The 18,371-nt window shown below is 41.2% G+C and overlaps 1 protein-coding gene across 1 annotated transcript; it reads left to right on the top strand.

Annotated features, from left to right (window-relative positions):
• Positions 1 to 938: 938 nt before the first annotated feature.
• On the top strand, positions 939 to 18,019 carry si:ch211-14k19.8 (mucin-2). Its single transcript, XM_036562635.1, has 11 exons — positions 939 to 1,228; positions 3,114 to 3,479; positions 4,359 to 6,611; positions 6,813 to 6,883; positions 7,651 to 7,709; positions 7,932 to 8,089; positions 9,079 to 9,238; positions 11,394 to 11,585; positions 13,500 to 13,721; positions 16,312 to 16,468; positions 16,555 to 18,019. Exons 1-11 carry the CDS (start codon positions 1,186 to 1,188, stop codon positions 16,627 to 16,629), a joined length of 3,756 nt encoding a protein of 1,251 aa, XP_036418528.1. The 5' UTR covers positions 939 to 1,185; the 3' UTR covers positions 16,630 to 18,019.
• Positions 18,020 to 18,371: the final 352 nt, after the last annotated feature.

Raw genomic sequence — 18,371 nt, 5'->3', positions numbered from 1 at the left:
TGTTTATATGACAAGGTACATTCTCTTAACTTACACTATTAAAAAGCTGCTAAGTCAGCACCCACCCACCCACACACACACCCACACACACACACACACACACACACGCAGTGTTATTAACCTGGCCGCCCTCTCGCTCTGCGGTCTCCCCCTTTAGCTTTTGAACTGTTTTCCGGCCCGGAGTTTTGACTGCTTGCCCCCTAAAGAGATGTGCTAATAGCAGTCAGATGCTTGTGTGAAGCCCCACGTTGGCCCTACACAAGCAAACAACACACACACAAGTTTGTATTCCTGTGTTTATGGGGTATCTCCAATGAATTCTTGATGACTAACTGCAAAACGCTACACTTAAACAAACACTAACTAACCATCCTCACTCCAGTAACCAACAGAGTTTTATACTTCAGAGATTAAAAACAAAGACAGATATTTATATATATAAATTTATATATGTATCTATAGATATATTTATGCTTATAGTTACTTAGATAGGTAGACAGACACAGATAGACAGATATACAGACAGACAGACAGATAGACAGAGATAGATAGAGAGATAGACAGACAGACAGACAGACAGATAAATATATAGATAGACAGATAGACAGACACAGATAGGCAGACATACACATAGATAGGCAGACAGACAGACGGACAGATAGGGAGACATACACATAGATAGGCAGACAGAAAGCCAGACAGTCAGTCAGACAGCCAGACAGTCAGTCAGACATAGACAGACAGACAGATAGCTAGCTAGATGGATAGATAGATATATAGACAGACAGACATGCAGGCAGGCAAGCAGACAGACAGACAGATAGGCAGGTCCCCACAAAGAGCCAAATACACGACCCCACACAGAGAGAGAGAGAGCGAGAGAAAGAGAGAGAGAGAGAGACTGCCTCTCTCTCTCACACACGTGTGTTTGATTTCTCGCTCTCAGTCGTGTCTCCGTGTCTGTCTGTGCTGCTCTCTCTCTCTCGGTCTGTCTCTGTGTCTCTCTCTCTACACAGTGTAAACAGTCCGGTTCGGTCAGAGCCGGTTAGCATGTCGCTGGTCTCTCTGAGGTTCCGTCCAAACTCCGGTTCGTGTCGAGCTTCGCGGCGGCTCTCGGTCTCCTGAGCTCCTTTATGGACCTGTCTGAGCGGAGCTCCTCCTCAGGGGAATGTTTCATCTCACAAAATGCGTCTGTTCGTCTGTCGACTTCTGTTTATTTTCACAACAGGTGAGTAAATCACGTTACTGCGCACGTTACAGCGGTACCGCCGGCCGTGTTCACGGCGTGAGGGATTTAGGGACTGAGACCGAGTTCAGACTGGTACTGACTCAGACTCGGACTGAGGGAGGGAGGCAGGCTGGCTGACTGACTGCTGTAAGACCTGGAAAGCCCTGCTAGCGGAGGCACGTTTCTCTGAAATAACGGCTCGGTTTGAAGAGGAAACAGCTACAGTGTTTAAGCAGAGGACTTTTACCTCAGAAAAGGTCCAGAAATTCCTCAGGTACTGAGCAGAACTGCAGTGGGAATTCGGTACATCCACATGGAAGTCTGTTTCCACAACTGGAAAAATATATATAGCCATTTAGTAAGTCATAATAATGAGAATGTCTCGCAATTATGCCATAGAATGTCATAATAATGGCTTATTTCTTCATAATAATGGCTTACTGTCTCACAGTTATGGCTTAGCATCTCATAAGTATGACTTTTTCATAATTATGAGGAAAATCGTCTCATCTTTATGAGGTGAGGTAGTAAGTAATTATTATGAGATAGTAAGTCATTATTATGAGATGCTATGTCATAATTATAAGACGCTAAGTCGTGAGTAACTTTCGTTTTAAGAGGTAGCAAGGCATAATTGTAAGATAGTAAGTTGTACTGAGATTGAGTATGAGTAAGTCATAATCATGAAATTTTAAGTCATAATTATGAGATTGTAAGTCATAATTATGAACTTGTAAGTCATAATTATGAGATAGTAAGTTGTAATTATGAGATTGTAACTCATAATGTGATAGTTATAATTATGAGATAGTTGTAATTATGAGATTGTAAGTCATAATTATGTGATAGTTACAATTATGAGATTGTAAGTCATAATTATGAGATAGTAAGTTGTAATTATGAGATTTTAAGTCATTAGATTGAACCTTATTATATCAAGTCATAATTATGAGATAAATTGTAATTATGAGATTTTAAGTCATTAGATTGAACCAAGTCATAATAATGAGATGCTAAGTCATAATTATAAGATACTAAGTCATAATTATGAAAGACTTTCTCATTATTATGACTTACTAAATTGCTGTGTTTTTTCCAGTGGTGGAAACAGGCTTCCATAAATACAGCATCTATCACTGTCAGCATGGTAACTGGAGTTTGTTGGGCTCTGTTCTTCTCTTTTTGAGATTGTTGTAGACTCGGCTGCTGCTAACGTTGTTATCATTATCATTTAAACTGCACTTCAGCAGAGTAGATGGAACAGTTTACAGTCCTCTGGCACATCCGTCTTTGTTCGATCACATGGATCAGAGATATGAGATTTGTCAATTGTTAATACTTAGTTTCTTGCATAGCAAAAATATGTTGGCAAGTGAAAACATCTTACATCTATTGGTAGATAATGTTGCTTGTATCAAGTGTTATTTCTTGAAACAGGCTAAATTATCCACCAACAAAATAAGACACATTTTCTAGATAAAATTACAACACACAAAAATGTGTAGAAACATTTTAAAACATCTCAAAATGAGAAATATTAGACATATCGACTAGATTTAAGATGATTTCACATGCCAAGATACCATTTTTTGTCTTAAAAAGGATGGTTCGTTAAGGGTTCTTGTTAGAAGCTTGACATCGTAACAACAGAAGAACCCTTTTTTGGTGCTATATAGAACCCTTTTCAAAAAGGTTCTATGTAGAACCATATACAACACATTCTCCATCAGTCTGGGGATCCAGTTCACCATGCAAATGACTCTTTGAGTGTTCATGGTTCTATATAGAACCATTGTCTGTCTTTACTAGAGAATCTGTATTGAGAGTGTCGTTATCTTGAATGCTGGGAAAACACTATAGATAACAGCTTTTTCTTTCTCTGTAGGTAACTTCCTCTCAGGAGTGAGAGGAGATTGTGGAGGGAAAACAGACGTTCTTGAAGAGAGGAACGGCTCTATTCGGTACTCCTTTCCCGCTGGTTTACAGTCAAACAACCTTACATTCGATGAGGCTCTCAACGACACTATTGACGAATGGCCAAATGTCACTTGTACCTGGATTATAAATGCATGGGAGAATCAGACCGTTTGGATAGATGTTGTCCACGTAGATGCGGACACGAGTCTGTGGATAAAATATGGCAATAAGACGGTTGTGAAGGAGAAAGGAGCCTTATTTACAGGCAGTGGGAGGACAACGGTGGAGTGGAGCTGGAGAAATGGCACCAAAGCTTCAAGAAAATTCCACCTGAGTAAGTAGGAGAAGAGCAAATCATTCAATAAACAAGGGTGATGTATTTTCTAGACCTGCCAATAAGTATGCATGCTGATTTTTTTAGAATTTATTCAAGACAAAAACAGACAAAAACAGATTGATAAGGGCAAAATATTTCACAAAAGAGGGACGAATATGAAGAAATACAAAGATATTCAGTGGTCAGTCTGGTCCAGTGGGTTGTTTACATAGTTGACATGTGATTAAAAATCATTGTACTAAAAATTTTTGATTGTATTTTTAAATTTTGTGGTACCACTGGCTCTTTTTTGTCCATTGCAACTTACTAGCTGTGAGAAAAATAAATAAGAAATAAATATAATTTCTCCCAACATCGTGAAATTACATTTTTGCCGTATCGCCCACCCCCCCCCCACCCCTGCGTTTACATTCTATTTGGAATAAATGTCGAATTTCCATTTCAGTGAGGTCGTTTTTTTGTGGCAAATTTAAAGCAACCCCTTGTCTGAGATTGTCTGAGATTAGAATTAGTACAGTACATTGTAAAGTTAGTATAGCGTAAAGAAGATTCTATGGACCAAAAACTTTTCCAAAAGCTTTGCATTTTAGGCCACAACCAAGTAAACTGTGCCATGGCTACAACAGAGAGGCTAGATACCGGGATTAAATTAGCACAGTCTGAATTTGGTGACCTAAAGTTGATGTAAGGATCCTGAGTTTTTGATGAAAGGCCTTTTTTCTCGGCTTCAGAGCTTTTCTCATACACGTCGTCCTTCTTTGTTTGTATGTCTACACGTTTGGATTAGAGCATTTCCTTCAGTTCTGGAATTCTCTGCCCTGAGTGTTCGAGAAATTCCCGTTTCCATTCATATCTGCGTATGTGTGCGTGTTTCAGGATGGAACACGTCAGAGGACGGTCGGGATATAGCTCAGGTTCCTTACACACACTCCGACAACGACCCTGTATCCCCCTCTCCGGACGCTCCCAACAGAGTGACCCGAGCACCAGACATTCTTGGGTTCGGCAGTGCGTCCTCTAGTGTGCACACACTCCGGGGTATGAGTGTACAACTGGGCGGAGGCGTGTCTGGGTCGGACGATAAGAGCGGACCCCCTATTCCACAGGAAGGCACACACAATGGACAGGAAAAGGCTGGAGCTGCGATCTCTGACCTTGCACACACTGTCACAAACTCCCGCACTGACACACACACTCAGTCCACTCTCTCTTACACACACGTGGTTACGCGCACTGCCCCCACTTTGGCTCTCTCGAGCGCCAGGACAAAATTAACACAACTCTCTGCACACACGTCGACGGGGCATTATGATATCGCCATGGCAACAAGGGCATATTTGAATAGAGAGTCTGACAATGCATATACAGTCACAGTCACACAAACACAATCACTCACAAAAAAATCTCCGGCTGTTGACCCTGACGAGCAAACAGCTACGAAAATATACCCTGATCTGCACAATGGCACTGAGGGCGCTCTGCTGAATTCAACAGTTTTAATGGCGAGCTCTCACACAGTCCGTCCAGCTGAGTCTGTCACAGATAATGAGGCTTCAGTAACGGTCCCTGAAGTGGAGGGCTTAAGCAGTGTCACTAAAAGTGACGTCTCCATGACAACGTCCATTGATGAGGGTATCTCCATGGTGACTCCCAATCGGCCTTATGCAACTACTCTTGCAAATACGCCGAACAACAGAGCACTGGGGACAGAAATAGACCAAAGCAGTCGCTCCTCGAGATCAACTCGCCCTAACCAAGACATTTCTAATCAAACGCCCACATCAGGTTTCGATGATTCAAACACTGCTAGTGGCACCCCGGCTGTTGTTGCACATAATCAGACCACGTTTTCTCATCAGGAGAGCACCAGCCACTCAGAAGCTTCTGAAAGTCCATTGTTGAGAACATTCACAACGAGTAGAGAAGATGGAGAAGAGACACCTGTAGCTGAGCATCACCCACACACTCCTTTTGAGACGAACACGAGCGTGGGACCGACCACACGGCCCACCCCAACTGTGCACACTCTGGACTCGGATAGCCCACATATCTCACACACCACTACATTCACTCAACTAACTAGTTTAACATCTCTTCCTAGCAGTACTGACCAGCCAGGCTCCACCAATGCACGTAACCACGACACCAACGTTTCTAGTACCTTTGCGCCATTCATGCCTACAACTCCCTCAGATTTGCCTCAAAGTTCTGCGACCTCTGTTGAGGGGCTAACTGACAAAGGTAGAAATTCCACCACCACTTTGGCTTCACGTTCACCAAATACAGTGAGGCAGGACACTACATTTGCATCTAGCTCCATCCTTCCATTGATCATGACCACTGCTCAGGTTGAGCCGACTGTGACCCCTGATCTTACGGTGCAAGGTGCAGCCACAACAGAGGAGGCTCTACGCAACACAAGTGAAGAAGACTCTGATACAGCCACTTCATACACTGAGTCTCCACTAGGAACCCAGTCATTCACCGAAAAAACCCTGCCACATACACTTAGCCCTCATATCTCTCCTACACACATCACAGACATCAACACTGCCATCCCTCAGTCTACAGATTTTCCTCAGACAGAACACAGCGGTAATGAGATTAGCCATCCTAATTCCTCTCAGAGTGGCATCTCATCAGGTCCCATGATACCTGTTAGCATTTCCCCATCTATTAGCTCTGAAACTGGATCAATGGAGGCCACTCATAGCGTTACTGACCGCCCTGCATGGACTGACAGGAATGATCCCGTGACTCCTACAACCTCTAGTCCTGTAATTAGTCTCAGCTCTGCAATCAGCACAGCTGGTAATGCTGTTAGCTCTAGCACACCTTCACAGTGGACGAAAAGCAAGACTCCAGCAGTGAACTCCCCTTTAATGACTACGCAAGGGGCCAAAATAACCCCAACACCAAACTCAAACAGACTCACTACGAGCAAATCAGTCCTCCAAACACATGTTCCAACAGAACCAACTTATCAATCTCAGACGGCATCACAAACACCTTCAACAGCATCGTTCAGTCAAACGTCTCAGCTCCATCCTTTCACTCAGAAAACTGACAAAGATTGGTCGCACAAGGGACGAGTCTTCGTTGTGGAGGACCAGCCAGCGACTATCAAAGGTAAGAAGGGTATCATTGTGTTTGTCGTCACTTTTAAATGCATTTTGTACAGCATTTTCAACTTAAATGTTTCTTGTATTTTATTGTAGTTTATTGTGTATATGTTTCTTTTCCTGTTCATTTGTTGATGTAAATTATTTAAAACTTATATCTATGAGTTACGAGTTGTCTGTATGAGTAAGATGTCATTCTGTTTTTTAGTGGAGACATTCCAAGTGCTGTTACAGGTCATACTAGAAGGAGAGTCTCCCTCATATGTTGGACTGGTGGAGGTAAAGTTCATTCTGGGTGAATTTTTGCATCTTATCTAAATCATAGACATTTGCAGCTAACAGGAACCTGCCATTTGCCAGGGAAGCTAAGCAATGATAGCTTGTACACTAAAATAGCACAGATGCAACATCAAAATGTGTCTCACCTTATTACTGCCTGACTGTCTTCCACCACAATGTTCCGGTTGTTATGTTCAAGTGCCGTTTGTTAGCGAGAACAACTGCTGGGCATGTAATACCACAACTGTCAGTATTTTGGGTGGTACTGAAAGGTGAATTTTTCATGGTTTATTTTAGTTGCTGTTATTGTTAGAAATGTAGTTGTAGTTGGCCTTCAGAGCTGAAGAGTAAAAAGTAGAGCTCTTTCATATCGTCATTGTTGGGGCAAAACCTTGTGTGTCCATTTTTACCATTTTTTGTAAATCTCTGGTATAATTTGAAAATGCCAGTACATTGTTTCAGAATTTGAATGAATGCAATAATAGGAATACTGCAAAATTACTTATAAAAATATAAAAATAATTGTTGCATTAGTTTCCTTTAGATGTTAAGAACATTTTCTTCTGTGAAGTTCTGTGAAGTTACCATTTTGGAGATACAAGGTTGTGGCCCAAATTAATAGGAATCCCTCTACATCATGGCCTGGAGGCATGTCCATTGGCATGGTCCCATTACCTAAATGTAGACTTTTATGAATTATAAACATACAGAATAATTCTTAATGCTAATGGACTGCTAACACATGCTGTTAATCCTCCCTGGTGCAGGTGGAGCCATTCCTACACCGAGTAGCAGGGTACCAAAGCCAGCAAGTGACCTGGCACAGGTAGTAAAGTTACTGTATATATGTATATATGATATCTATGTAATTGTAGTCTGTGATGTAATGATTGTGCTGCTAGTGTACTGATTGACAGCTTGGAGATCTTTTAAGTAGCTCATAGTCTTCCCTTTTGGGCTCACTTTTCTTTTTAATTTAAAGTGATAGTTTGGCAAGTTTCAAGTCAACCGAATGTTTTAATTCATTGATTTGTCTGTTGATGTTTAGTGGTCCAGTACTGCAGACCGTGGTCACTTTCCGCACAGTGGAGACGCTCTCCTGGCTGGGGAGGGTGGAGTCTCTTTTGCATGAGGCAGGGCTAAGTCCACTTCCCATAGAGGGGATATTTGTAAATGGAATCAGGGTGAAAAACATCACAGTGGGAGGTGAGACATCAACACAGAGAGCACATCCATCATAGAAAGCTTCTTAAGCACTGTTTGAGCTGGATTAGTTTTTTGAGGTTCTGTAATGTACTTTGTATTTGATTTGACTGGCCAATTGGAATGGGATTCCCCAAATTACCACTTTTAAGTGACTTACGGCAGATTCAATGACAATAACAACACGGAGTTCGGATGTGTCTTACAGCAGGTTTTGTTTTTATCAGCTTGAGATAGACTGAAAGAGGATTACACCCTTAAAAATAAACATTCGTAACGTTCCTATATGCTTTTTATCTATTATAAAACAACAGTTCCCAGTCCTGGTCCTGGAGTACCCCTGTCTTGCATGTCTAACTGACCACCTAACAAATCCAACCAATCAGTTATTAAACTCTTCCTGATTTGAAATGGGTATGTAAGAGCGGGATAATGTACAGGACAGGGATACACTCCCAGACTGGAACACTGGAGGGTCTTTAAGAAGGTTCTTCACACTGACACGTCTCATTTGCAAAAATCCACTGGAAGGTTTATTAGGGAGAGAAAACGGTTCTTCTGTTGCAGCGGTGGGGAATCGAGGGCCGGAGTCCAGCAGAGTTTGGTGATTTCCCTGTTCTGACACACCTACTAAACCTGATAATTACCTGAGGAGTTCAGTCAGGTATGTTTGAGAAGGCAAATCACCAAACTGTGCAGGAATCTGGCTCTCCAGGACCGGAGTAACCCACCCCTGTTCTACGGTATTGCTCCAAAAGACCCTTTATATCACCTTTATTACTATATTTACAAGTGTTATACAGGCTTTGAGTTCAATGGATTACATTTCATTCACACTACAATTATTACTGTCAGGCTTGTGAAAAACTAGGGACACTGCAGATTCGTACTGGATTAAAATTGTGGATCTCATTGATAATCCCTTAAATTATAGTACCCCCCCTCATATTGTCAAGAGTAAGTTCACATTTGTGTCACTTTTGTGCATTTAGGCCTCCACACTGACGTGTGCTCATGGCTGTTTATGTGCCCGTCTGGGTTCCAGTGTGTGTCTTCAGAGGGCAATGCCAGCTGCAGGTCCCTTTGCCACACTGAGTACTGCAAACACCACGGCATCTGCGTCCATCGCCCTGGACAACAACCCCTCTGCCAGTGAGTCAGGCAAATGTTAATAAATTAGTATAATAAATAAGTACCGTCTTTTTAAAAAAGTCATAATTTGAGGGAGAATTCCATTTTTCCATTTTTTTATTTCTGCACAATTTAGTCTGTGAGGTATAAGCAAAGAGGTGAGAGTGGTTTGATGTGAAATGATGCATTGTAGAGAAGTTACCGTGTTTGCATTGATTTTTATTTACTATCTAAAACGTGTCTTCTGAATTTTATATGCAGTGTTGATAATAGTAACATAGTGGTAAATCTGTTTTTTTCTCTTCGGGTACTACTTTGCCGTACAGCACCCTGCATGTACCTCTCCACCGTGTTTGTTTTTAAAAAAAACAAACTTTCGTAAAACACTGAGTGTGTTTACATACATACATACATCATCTAAACCGCTTATCCTTCTGGGTCGCGGTGGGGTGCTGGAGCCTATCCCAGCTGTCATTGGGCGGAAGGCAGGATACACCCTGGACAGGTCGCCAGTCCATCGCAGGGCAGACAGACATACACAGTCACACACACACCTAGGGGCAATTCAGCATGTCCAATCAGCCTGACTGCATGTTTTTGGACTGTGGGAGGAAACCGGAGTACCCGGAGGAAACCCACGCAGACACGGGGAGAACAGGCAAACTCCACACAGAAATGACCCTGGTCACCCACCTGGGAATCGAACCCAGGCCATTCTTGCTGTGAGGCGAGAGCGCTACCCACTGCGCCACCGTGCCAGTGTGTTTACATGCACTTTATAATCCAACAACTGTAGAAAATCAGAATTTGTCAGTAATACAATCAGCATGTTTACATGCTCTTGAGTAATTAGATAATGGGAAACACCGGGTCTACATGAGTCAGGCAGTAACCAGATTTCTGCTTTGCAACCAGCCATTAGACTCACAGAGGAAGACGTGACGTAAACGTAATGTAAAACTCAAACTTCACACCGCAGCTTTTTTTTAAACATTGCGCCACTTTACCTGAAAATATGAACATACATCATCTAGAAGATGAAGAATCTGAGTTTTACTGAGTTAAAATCCATCTCTCTTTATCAGATTTCTTAGTCGGATTTCTAGACCTTACTCCGATCTAAGAAATCAGAGTGTGCTGTTTACATGACCATTTGAATATTTAGATAACTGCAGAAATCCAGAGGCATTGAAAGCTTCAGACGTCTGGTTCCTATCACTATCACTGTGACCATTTCTGTCTCTGGACCACTCTGGATGACTTTGTTGAGATCTTAATTATTTTACTTGGCAGAAATTTTGAAAAATCAGAATAGCCCACTTCTTTCGTTTACTTGCAAGTATGAGTGCGGACAACATGTTTACGTAGTGTTGTTTCCTAAAAATTACAATAAATGAACAGAGGGCCTAAGGAACAGGGCCCTGGAACCACAGTGCTGTTTCCTAGATATTCCAGAGAGCAAATAAAGTTCCTTGGGATGACATTAGCTAGCATTAGCTATTGAGCCAGCTAATATTACTTTAGCAAGCTATTTATTAAAGTGATACTCCAGCAGATCAAAATACCATTACATTCTGCACTAAATCCAGTTAACTAAATACAGTTAAATACAGTGAAGTACTGACGATATCACGATATGTTGAGAAAGCATATTGTATTGTATTGTGACAGTTTATCACGATAAGGATATTTATTGTCATATTGCCCAACCCTAAAATATTAGCAGTGGCAACTGTAGTGGTATCAGTTTTTGTATTGTTGAAATACAGTGAAAATAAAAGCACTAATATACTGTACATTTATTTCACTGCAGGTATTATATTGATAGATTTTTATTAAACCTGTGTTTAGGAAAAAAAAGTCAGCTACAGAGTAAATGAATTATATTATCACCAGCACTACAACTGTTTACTGTTCGGATTGTGTGTAAATATGTTGTCCTAGCCCTGCAGGTTAACCAAAGCAGTTGGCTGTTTCATCTGCAAAACTGTTCAAAATTTTGCATGTGGTTGTATATTTACAGGGCAGCACTGAAAAATGTTTGTTTGAGCTCACGCTAACATAAATAAGCTAGTTTTTCACACCTCCAGGTCAATAAAGTCACCAAGCACTAATAATATTATAGGGCATTTTTTACACTCTCCCATCCCTAGTCTGTTCATGGTGTGCACTGTAGGTGTCCTGTGGGCGAGGACTTCTGGTTTATGGGCCAGCGCTGTGACCTGCGGATGACCCGACAGCGATTGGTTGGCGTGTGCTTTGGAGTGCTGCTTGCTGTAGCCCTGCTAATGGCTATCCTGTCTTATCTGGCCGTACGCCGCTTTAAAAGCATGCTTATTCAGGCCAAAGTGGACCAAACACGTAGCAGGTATGTTACAGGGAGGTTTCCTCTTTTACCCCTCTCTGAGAAAATAACTCTGTTAATCTAAATGCACCTACACCAGCCTATGAGGTATTATCCTGAGCTTGTTATTGGAAAGGGTTTGCAGGAAACTGTTGGCCAGTTTAAACAAACCTTGGGTTTGGAGGACGCAGCAATGAGAGTGACACAAGGGAGGGGCTGAATGGCACACGTACGCTCTCACACACAAACATAGACAAGGTCATGGTCATCCACATCGTGTTGAACTCTCTTTTTGAAAATGAAAGCCGCATGTTCTTCCTTATTAGAGGAAAAGGACAGTTTTCTAAATACTTTAAAAAAGTATTTCATAGAAATTCTGTATAAAGAACATGGACCACTTAGACCACGTGGCTCATACTAACTAGGGCCCAACTTTTATAGCGGTTGGCTATGCAAGTCTGGAGAGGCCATGAGCTGTTGCTATAATTTTTTGGATTGTTATCTTGAGATAACAAGTTCATTATCTTGTGATCTCAACACAACAACTTTGTTCTCTCGAGATGACAAGATAAATAACTTGTTATCCCAAGATAACGACTTTATCTGCCGGAGAGGTGAGAAAAGCAGCTATAGCTGAGCTTAAAGCAGAGCAGTATAAGTCTGTGATAGGCAATTTCCTAGGCGAAGACCACATGGATGCAGATACTGCAGTGACCTATTACTATTGCCTGTTAGTGTGGATTGGTTTGTTTACAGCTGCCTGACCTTCATAGTAAAGAAGATTTTCAGGTGCGAGGTAGATTTAAGTGTCACTGAGCTGCATTATAAGCTACGTTCACATTACCAGGTTGACACAAATCTGATTTTTTGCCCTAATGTGACTCAGATCTGATGTTTTCAGGGCTGTGTGGACACGCAAATCTGATCTTTTCAAATCCGACCTGAGCCACTTCCATATGTGGTCCTAGATCGGATACGTATCCGATTCGCGGCCATGCGACCTTAATGTGACGCTCAGATTCATGTGCTTTTTTCCCACTGTGCCATCATTCAGCGTTACCATGGCAACAGCGTCGAACAGAAGTTAAAGCCTGTAAACGGTGGAAAAGCAGCTCATCTCACCTTTTTTACCTTTGTCTCGCTCTAATAATGAAGCTGAGAGCTGATCAGAGTTAATTATCCTCACAGCGAAGCTCGTTCTGCTCGTTAGTTTGTGCTGATGATGCACGTGATTCATTTACGTGACGTTACTGAGTAGGATGTGCTCATGTGGGTCATTTCAGGACACCGGTTTGTTCACATTAACGACAGATTTGAATCACTGACCTAAACGAGTGTGAACCATCTTGTGAGTGAGATCGGATTTGAGCAAAAAATCGGATTTGAGAAATAAGGCTTGTAATGTGAACATAACTATAGTCTGGATTGAGCCGCTGTATATAAGCAAAGGAGCTAACTTAGAAGAAGGAATCCAATCAGTATCATAATGTCTCCAATTATAGTCCCTGCACATCCTGTACACTGCATGAGTCTGTTCCTAATGCATGCTTTTAAACCTGGCACTCTTGAAATCACTGCAGACCTTTTAAATTGAGGCTAGACACTACATTCTACTAGGCTGGCTTCCTGTCCAGCTGGAGCTGATAAAATGGGCAATGAGTGCAGGAGCTGTACTTAATGAAGTGGCCGGTCAGTGTACATATCTTCTCTGGTCCATTAGCCAGCTGATTAATTAAGCAAGCTGAGCACTTAGTAGATGGCTTCTCATTGTTTATCTGATGATGAATGGCAGCCAAGGCTTATTGTAGAAGCATCCATAACTGATTTAGGGAAACTTTAGCCTAAATTTGGGCTTTGTAAAAGAATTCGGCGCAGATATGTGGTGCACATACTCCATTACAAGTTGTTTATACTTTGTGTTCGGGTGTGCCTGAGAAGTTATCGCAGGTTTAACCACTTTGACGAGCTGTCGGCTCGTTTTTGGGGAAGGTCCTGGCCAGGTTCGGAGGATTCACTGGACAACCCTGCCTTCACCCGCTCTGATGAAATACTGCACATGAGGGCGCTGGACCGCACCTGCTGTTACCATGATGACACTCTCTCCATCGCCTCCACCTACCAGGACAGCGCCTCCCACCTCAATACCGTATATCCTCACAGGTATGTGTTTGACACACATACATACAGTAGTGTGCAAAAGTTTGGGCGCTCCTAGTCAAATTCTGTGTTTTGTGAAAAAACACATGCTCTTCAGAGAACCCTGCACATTTACTGTTTGAATTTAATGCTAATTGAGGGAAAAAAAATATTAAATGTAGCTTGAGCAAAAATTATGGCACATAATTGTGTTTCATTGTTAAACTCAGCAAACAAATAGACTACACTGCAAAAAATATCTAGTGAGAACTTTGTTGAATGTGGTTAATATATCTAATATTTCACATGAGATTTTTGTGAGGGTATTATAAGATTATTTAAACTGTTTCTGCAGATTTTAGCTTCTTCTAAGAAATTAAATCCATTGTTTTGAAAAATGATGCAAATCATTTTGCCGAATTCAAGACATAATCTATAAAAACAAGTAAAATTATCTGCCAGTGGAACAAGACAACAAGTAAAACAAGTAAAAAATGTCTAAAAATAAGTTAATTAATCTGTAAAACTGACAAATACTAGATATATTGTGTAGATTTAAGAAGTTTTCACTTGATATCTTTTTTTGTAGTGTAAAATTTCCAGGAAAATAAGGCATCTTTAAGTGTGTCCTTTGGAGAGGATGTGCTCACTTATTTCCACTCAGAAAACCAACAAAACATGTAATTTTACTGGCCATGTTTAAATTTCTGCATATTGTACTTTTATGGTTGCATGCTTTCCAATGTACTGCCATAAAACGGCTTATCTGTGTGTTAAACTGCCGTCACACCGAATGCAAGTAAAATTTGCCAGTTCACTTCAATGGGAAAGGACGCAGGAGCGTGGAAAAGGAATTAGCTTCTGGAGATCATTTTAACTTGTGCAGAGTTCATCCTGCAAATTTGCGAACCTCAGAAGCGTGAGCCAATAGAAAATAAGCAATGAATATCAATGTCGCTTGTCACCCAGTTATGCAAAAATTGTCCATTTTATCAGCTCCACTTACTATATAGGTGCACTTTGTAGTTCTACAGTTACAGACTGTAGTCCATCTGTTTCTCTGCATACTTTGTTAGCCCCCTTTTACCCTGTTCTTCAGTGGTCAGGACCCCCATGGACCCTCACAGAGCAGGTACTATTTGGGTGGTGGATCATTCTCAGCACTGCAGTAACACTGAGGTGGTGGTGGTGTGTTAGTGAGTGTTGCGCTGGTATGAGTGGATCAGACACAGCAGTGCTGCTGGAGTTTTTAAACACCTCAATATCACTGCTGGACTGAGAATAGACCACCACCCAAAAATATCCAGCCAACAGCGTCCTGTGGGCAGCGTCCTGTGACCACTGATGAAGGACTAGAGGTTGACCAACACAAACTATGCTGGCACACATGAGCTGCTGTCTCTGACTTCACATCTACAAGTGGTGGTGGACCAACAAGGTAACAGAGTGGACAGTAAGTGGAGACAGTATGCAGAGAAACAGATGGACTACAGTCTGTAATTGTAGAACTACAAAGTGCACCTATACAGTAAGTGGAGCTGATAAAATGGACAATGAGCGTAGAAACAAGGAGGTGGTCATAATGTTATGCCTGATCAGTGTATGTTCCCCCAAATCTGCCCTCATCTGATTGGGTATCCTAGAAGTTCTTGGTTCAGCTATGCTCTATTCAAAGAAAATAGAGTGTGAAAAGTACAGTAACTAAAAAATCCAGACAAAAACCTTTGAATGCAGATACATGTTTACAGTCTTACGAAGGCAAAGCGCAGCATTTTAGGGGTCATGTATCAAATTTGATTTCATGATTGATATGTTTAAATAATACTTTGCTGTATATGTGTACTGATATCCCTGCAGCCTATTTAAATGGACAACAACAGAATTTGAAGCTGTTTTTTCATGTCATACTTGGTGCATCATGCCTTGCCATTTCCCATCAGGGGAATCCCCAACACCATCTTAAGAGCTGTTACATTCCTGTATTAGCTTAAGTGAAACTTGTTACATGATCCCTTGGTGGGGCACACGGCCAAGTGAACAGAAGTGTCAAGTTCAGCAGCAGAACTTGCCCAGAAATCATTGCGATCTGACACAACACCTTTAAAAACCCAACAAAAAAGCAGACAAATCTGTTTACAAGCAATAGAAATTAAATACATTAAAATTCTTTATATTTTAAAACGATATAACTAAGTTTTCTATGCTCAAACTGGGACTTATGTAGCAAACTACTCTGTCTGTTCTACATGACTGCTGATACTCTGCTAGCTTGTTAGTTAGCAAGCTAACGGCTATGCAGCTAGCAATATCAAAAAGAAAGGCAGTACAAAGGCTGATAGCCAGACAAAGCAGTTACTCGCAAAATGTATGTATGTTAGGTTAAAACCTCTCAAAAAAGCACTTTTGCATTACGATATTTGCCTGGCTTGCTAGTTAGCTTGCTAGCCAACCAAGCCAAGTGTGCCCCAGTTGAAACTGCACCTCGCCGTCCTCTTCTGAGAGGAAATTGGTGAGGAAACGTAAAAGAGCATTGAGATGGGACCTCAGTTTCACTGTTATACTTTGTAGAGCATTATTATCAGTGTATTTGTGTGTATAATGTGTCTTTTTTTAGTTCTCAGTATCACTGGGACCTGAGCAACTACAGCCTAGCAGACTGTGTGGTTGATTCTGGAAAGGCTAGTGACCTGTCTGTATGTAGCTGGCCAATCGAACCAATTCAGTGGACTCCATTCCCCCTACTGCAGCAACTCTCCAGAAATACAGCTTCGGTAAGTCCTACAAATGTGCACCCACCCACCCATTGTCCCTTTGTTATTGTACTTGCAGATAAAAGCTAATTAACTTTTTGTCCCAGGTCAAAGCTTCGCGTCCTCGCTCTTACTGCGAAGGCATGGAACTGGTGGATCTGGAGAAAAGCTGGACAGCGTAAGAGGACCATCAAAGGTGGCAACAAAAGCTCAAGACATGACTGAGACCGAGCAAAGTCTCATTAGCAAGAAGTATTTAAGAAAACTTGAAATTTCCAGGATGGCACAAGGCTCTCTTGATGAATCGTGCTTGGAGTCTAATGCTTTTTTGGGACTGTTTTCATTAAACGTGACTGCTGAAGAACATTTGAGTAGCCCTTACTTGGCAGGATTCCTGGCTCTCCTAGATATATAAGTGCCTGTGGATATACAAGCTAAAGAAGTTACAGTATTGTTATATTGTAGTAAATAATGTATTTGGTACTGTGTTCTTATATAGGCTACATATAGATCATGACTGTTTTTTTTTGCCCAAACTAAAGCTATTATGGACAGAACAGCTTGGGATTTTGCAGCGTGCTTTGGTCCGGTGGAACGATTGAGGTTATATTTATATGAGGTTAGCCAACTGGATTGCTTCCCACAGTTCAGAGGTGAAGAATCGCAGACTCCAGGAGGAAAGCACAAGATGACTGCATACGGCTTGACTGCAAATATCCACAAAATACGAGAATTAGATTTTTTCTTCTCAGAACGACTGATTGACATTTTCCATTTGCGCCAGAAGGAAGTGGGAAAGAAACAGAAACAAATGGGTCTCTTTTTACAGGTAATAAATATTTTTTACCTCAAGGAGTCCACAGCTCTTCCAGAATTGTTTTTACTTAGGGGTATTTATTATAACCAATCAATTTTGTATCTGTGTGTTGCTTCTTATCATTTAAAGCATGATGGGAAAACATTACTAACTGGATATTGCAATTGTTCAACACTTTATTTTGATACCCCACTGTAGATGCATACATTAACCTCCAATTACCTAAATACCTTTTACATTTACTTTCATTTTTACCTAATCTTAACTCTACCACTAACTCAACATTAACCCAAAACCTGATCACAACCCTGGTCCTAAAACACGTTTACCTTATTTGCAAATTACAAATTGACTACAAAGGTAGGCGAAGGTAATGTTAGGAGTCCAGCCCAAGGACTCTTATTGGTAAGCATAGGGTGCTTGAACCCCAGTCTTGAACCCCAGTGTGGAGGGCTGAAGGGTTACCCACTACACCAGGCAACTCACGGCTCTTTTACTGCCCTGTTGCGGCTCCACAGCAGAACTGGATTTTGAGGTAAAAATAAAATAATTCTTCTTTGCAGTAAAATAAAGCTCTGCTGATCGTTCTAACATAGTTTTAACGAAAAATGGTTGGTTTTAACAATAAACGCTGCGGTTAATGTATAACTTCTAATTTACCCTGTAACCCTGAATATTGGCATGCAGACAACAATCTCTCCTAGCTAGTAGCTAACAAGATTTAAGATGAACATCGATAATTTAGAGACGAATGGACTTATTTGCATTTATAAGAACTCCAGCTGGATTCCTGATACATTTAATCTGCAACATGAAACTGTCAAACACTAAAAAGTCGTGAAGCTGAATTCAGTTCAGCAGTTTCTTGTTAGAATTTTGTTAGAAAATTCGAACAAGAATCTGGCGAATGGGAAGCGACTTCCGCCTCGTAAAAAGTTGAAAGAGACATTTTACAAGAAGCTGTTTTACTTTTGTGGAAAGGTTTAAAGCAAAGCAAAGGTTAAAGCAAAGCAAAGTAAGTCTGCGTTTTCGTTTGTTATATTTTTAGCCTATTCTAGTACATCAGCACATAATGAGACATATTTACAGCCAAGATGGTAAAATGGA

Source organism: Colossoma macropomum, unplaced genomic scaffold (genome assembly GCF_904425465.1).
Source record: "Colossoma macropomum unplaced genomic scaffold, Colossoma_macropomum, whole genome shotgun sequence".
NCBI lineage: Eukaryota > Metazoa > Chordata > Actinopteri > Characiformes > Serrasalmidae > Colossoma > Colossoma macropomum.
Note: the sequence above shows the minus strand (reverse complement) of the source record. Positions and strands in the feature narration are given on the sequence as shown.

What these genes read in the sequence shown, in the direction of transcription:
- si:ch211-14k19.8 (XM_036562635.1), top strand. Translation starts at nt 1,186, where the DNA reads ATGCGTCTGTTCGTCTGTCGACTTCTGTTTATTTTCACAACAG. An exon ending in CAGCAAGTGACCTGGCACAG is followed by an intron (nt 7,710 to 7,931) that starts GTAGTAAAGTTA and finishes GTTGATGTTTAG; the next exon opens with TGGTCCAGTACTGCAGACCG. An exon ending in TCTCCAGAAATACAGCTTCG is followed by an intron (nt 16,469 to 16,554) that starts GTAAGTCCTACA and finishes TTTTTGTCCCAG; the next exon opens with GTCAAAGCTTCGCGTCCTCG.